The 4,773-nt window shown below is 32.3% G+C and overlaps 1 protein-coding gene across 1 annotated transcript; it reads right to left on the reverse strand.

Annotated features, from left to right (window-relative positions):
* Positions 1-810: 810 nt before the first annotated feature.
* Positions 811-3,702, reverse strand: LOC143228581 (flavin-containing monooxygenase 5-like). The gene is made up of 3 exons (XM_076459813.1): positions 3,331-3,702; positions 1,398-1,429; positions 811-1,135 (listed from the first exon to the last, which is right to left on the reverse strand). The coding sequence occupies exons 1-3, from the start codon at positions 3,700-3,702 to the stop codon at positions 811-813; spliced, it is 729 nt and encodes a 242-aa protein (XP_076315928.1).
* Positions 3,703-4,773: the final 1,071 nt, after the last annotated feature.

The following is a 4,773-nucleotide window of genomic DNA, read 5'->3' on the forward strand; positions in this document are numbered from 1 at the left end:
ATAATATAATTTACAGAACAACGTTTCAACTTTCTTAGGTCATATTCAGATAGTTTGCAACTGACCATTTCTGGGTACATGTTTTATGGACAAGATTGTGAACGGGAACGAGAGTGTAGATGGATGTGGTTTGGGAGTTATTATTGTTACTATTCCATCGTTGTTTTATGCAGGTGATGATGAAAATGTTAAAACTAAGAGACACAAATATAAATTTTGTCAAGATACAGATGTTCTTCAGCTACGAAAGATTAAGTTTTTTAACAGGGTGGTTGCTCTTTGGAACGAGTGACCTTCAGATGTGGTGGGTGTGTAATTAAGGGAAGTTTGACAGATAGGTATGTGAACCAATATGGTACTAGATAATAAAAAATTCTAAGATAAGGAACCTGTTGACTATCTAGACTGTCCCATCCACTAATTTAAAATTACGTATAATATTAATAATAACAAATTAACATATTCAACTCAATACCATTTTTTATGACATAAAAACTACCCTGTACAATGATGCACTTAGTAGTTTTATTGTAAGATAAGATAATTCTCTGTCAGCTTTTGTTTTTATTTCCATTTTAAAATGTCTTAATTTTTAATTATTTGACAAAAATGTTCCTCCCCCACTGGCTCAGTGGTAAAGCTTGAGTGTCTATAACACTAAAATTCGAGGTTCGTTCTCTTCGATGGTTTTTACACAGATATCCCGTAAGGCATTGTAGCGCTTAACAACAATTAAATAAACTTGAAAAAGTACTACTTGACGTCGTAACCTACTTTACGCTTTTAACCATGTGATACCTTAAGGTAAAATTATTGCTTCATCATCTCTGCTGGGTTGTTGTTAAGTAGAAAACTGTGGGGTGTTTTTAATCTTGTGGGAAGTACATACTTATATAATTCCAGCTCTTGTTTTCTAATAGAAAATATTTTCTGGTTTAAAAATTGAAACTTGATATCGTAACCAGTAGCTAAAATTACAATGTCGACCTCATACTCTGTTTCTTCTCCTTCAAAAACTACTCCATTCTCAGTGAATTTCCGAATGTTCCCCTTCACTGTGACAGCTCCACTCTGAATCACGTGTCGCAGTTCATCGTTGATTGTGGAACGTTGTCCTAGAATGGAACGGTTGCACCTAAAACAGTATGGAGAATGGTCAGTTTTTTTTGCGAACAAACATATCAACAACGTAAGATAGCAGCTTATATGCTGTATAAAGCCAAATGAAATTCCACCACCGTCGAAAAAGCGAAGCATGCAATGGTTCACCACCAACACTATTTCTGGGAATAATCCAACATCCACTCCTCACACTTAAATATACCTTGAGTGAGAAAAACAGATTTTATTGAAATATTCAGTGAAACTCTTAAAATTTATAAAGGCTCTCGATTTACAGAGATAAGATTTCAGCTTCCAATGCGATGTCCTAAAAACAATCACAAAAACCTTTATTCCTTAAATTAAGTTGCTTGGACACCAAAACGAGATTAAAGCACGATGTATGCCAGACAATATTTTCCGTATTTGCAAACATGCGTAAATTTAAGAATATAGCATATTTTTATACTATAAACACTCAAGTACCTGTTAATCAATAATTATTCATGAAACTTCTCTGTGAAAGGTAAAAATAATGTTTGTGTCTACTGCTGCTACCTTTTAAACAAAGGTTAATTTAACAAATTACATTTTGAAATTGATTTACCTACACAGTATTTTCTAAAAAACCTCTCTTCTGAAGGTGCTTTATTAGAATCACATAGAAAAACAAATATAGATATATATTTCAAATGTAGGTGTTTCCTGCCTTTTAAGTAACGACTGAGGACAACCTTTCTTATCTTAATAGATAATATTCGCTTGTCATTGGTTAAAATTTGTTTTCGGTTAAGGACACGTGTATGACAGCTACAACAGAAAAAACAAATTTTATATTTAGAACAAAGAGCAGAAAATAACATTTGTCTAAATATACTTTTTAGTATTTTATTTTTTCAAGATGTTGGAACATTAATGAATACACTGTCATAGCCTACTATAAAAAACAGGTTTTACAGGTACATTGGGAGGCTTCAAGACGTCATCAACACTATCTTTTATGTCCAGTAAAGGAAAGAGGCAGTAAGCTGAGTTTATCTTAGATCCCTTTAAATGGCCGCGTATCGTAAAGAAACATTGGGATGTTTGAAAATACCATTAACATCATGAGTGTGTAATTGATGAGTTAGTATGAATTCCTCTTTAGAAACGATATTTACCAAATTAAACAGAACTCTAATTAATTTCAATTTTAATGTTAAAGAATAATCCTTTAAACGAAACGTGTGTTGTTACCTCATAGTTATTATCCTTGATTTATATTGTTTTTGTAAGCTTAAATTATAGTTTCTTTCGATGGATTCCCATTTCTTGCAATGTTTTAGATTTTTGCATAAAACGAGCTTTTGTACATTTTTAAAAACCAATTTAAGACATACATAACAAAATATAGACCGATAGTAACACAGCAACACACATTCATTCAAAAATAATATACAGGTTTTAATATGATTTAAAGAAACGATATTTGAGCTAAACCACGTCCTTACTATCCACATTACCAGGTTTGGTCTCACTCTATCTGATGAGTATGCAGCATAGTTTCTTTGGCACAAGGCTCCATAGTAATTATATCATATCCACTCCTCCATGCTCAAGGACAATGGTTTTTCAACGCCTTTTAATAGCTCATTAGTAGAGAATTACATTATCAGTGTGTTAAAGTATGGAATAAAATAAATACCTGTTTCATTCTCCAACTAGTTAAGGGATGCGAGGGTTAACTGGAAGGTATGACTGGAAGCTTTATCTTACTGAATATTTTCCTTGTTTCCACAAAAAGATCCTTTATAGTTGTGATGTAAATTGTTGAATTGGACACTTGAATGGCTATTACGACTGTCTTTTGTGTCGATGAATTCCAATTCCTTACAAGGCTCCATAATTTGCCTAACTCAATTGGGGTATGACGTAGTTGCGAGTCTTATTCTCGATGTTGTTGGTAGCCCATGTTGATCCATATCACCTTATTTTTTAAATTTCATTGAGTGAAATGAACTTTCCCATCTTATAAAATTTTAATCACCTGAGTATATCTTTATTATTTGAATGAATGAATATTTCAACTTTACGTAGGGTGTGGTAGGTTCATCACTTGCTGATTTGCCTTTTCAAACTCGTTTTGATATAACGAATTCAGCCCTTAGTTAGATTACATAAACCTTGATAGGGCTTGAAAAAACTTTGAATTTCTTTATTCCTAGAAACGTGAGAATGTATGAAATTTACGTTGGGACAAGTGCAAACCATCACTCCGTGAAAGATCTCGTCAAAATGTACATCGTTTTCAATGTCTCGAACAGTTATTTTCCACCGTCCCGTTTCGTCAAAATCGTGATTTTGCGCTACTTTAAGAATGTCATGTCGAGACCTAATGTGTCGAATTAGATCAAAATTTTCAGCGTACATCTCAAAGTATTGAAGTAAGTAGCTATTATGCATATAAATAGGAAAATCCTTTGGTGGCGGGAAATCGCTAAAGGCGCTCATTTCTTTGCTATTATTTGTTATGGTAGACTTCATCACAGAGCCGACACCTTCAACACCATCCTCTCTGTAGCACCAAAGTCCCCCTATCTGGTCTGTCTTTTCAAAGCACATCGGAAGAAGATCTTCTTGGAAGCTTTGATAGATGCGAGTCCACTGGATTCAGCTCCAGCTATACAGATTCTTTTTGTTGCTTCTATAATTTACAAAGATGTAACTTCGCTTTTAGATGATTCTATCCTGTAACACAAGTAACCTATAAGATAAGTTAATATTTACTCTGTGCTATAAATAACGATAACGTTTCACATAAGCAGTAAAATGAAACGAAAAAGCAGCATTAAATATTTATTTCCTGGATATATTCTCAAACCCAAGTATTCGGACTATTAAGAAATTTTTCTCGATGGACTGTAATATATATCATCTGTTTTGTTATTCGATTTTTTATTATCCTTATTGATATTTGGTAGTTATTTCGTTATTTATTTAGCAAAATGCCGAATATAAATGATGTAGAAAATGTTTAGCTTCTGTGTTTCGTAATTGTTTTCTTATAATTACTTATTTTATATTTTTTAATAAATTTAGTTTATGAATTTAGCGGGGTTGCCAGATTGGGGAAAAAATTCTTATTTATAGGAAAAGAGAAACCAATATTTTTAAATGGGAATTCAGCTTAAAATGGAGAAATTGTTTTTTTGTGATTAAACTCTAAGAGACATTTTAATCATCTAATTTACTTTCTTACAATAAGTGATGTAGCAGTCAGTTGCATAGATTTAGTTTTAACTGTCACCGCGATGTTAGAAGTACAATAACCCTATTAAAACTGAATCATTAACATTGCATCACAAGTGTCTGTTGTGTTAACGCACTTAAAAAGCGTTATTCAACTGCATGAAATACAGTAAACAAACTTTCTACATAAAATTTAGTTTCTTCTTAAAATGTAATAAGTTGCTGTAGCATTTTCTTGTGAAGCATTATTTTTTATATATAAAAATACATCATTTTGTGTGTTTGATTATTGTAAGCTTAAAATCTTATAAATGTATGCAACAAATCTGTTTTGCATTAAAACTATAACTCTTGTTCCCTTCTTAGTTCTAGAAAAGGTACACTAATTTTTTGCCTTTTCAGACAGTCTCCGACATGAAATGAAAGTAGTTACTGAAAAATACG

This window comes from Tachypleus tridentatus, chromosome 10 (genome assembly GCF_004210375.1).
Source record: "Tachypleus tridentatus isolate NWPU-2018 chromosome 10, ASM421037v1, whole genome shotgun sequence".
Taxonomy (NCBI): Eukaryota; Metazoa; Arthropoda; class Merostomata; order Xiphosura; family Limulidae; genus Tachypleus; species Tachypleus tridentatus.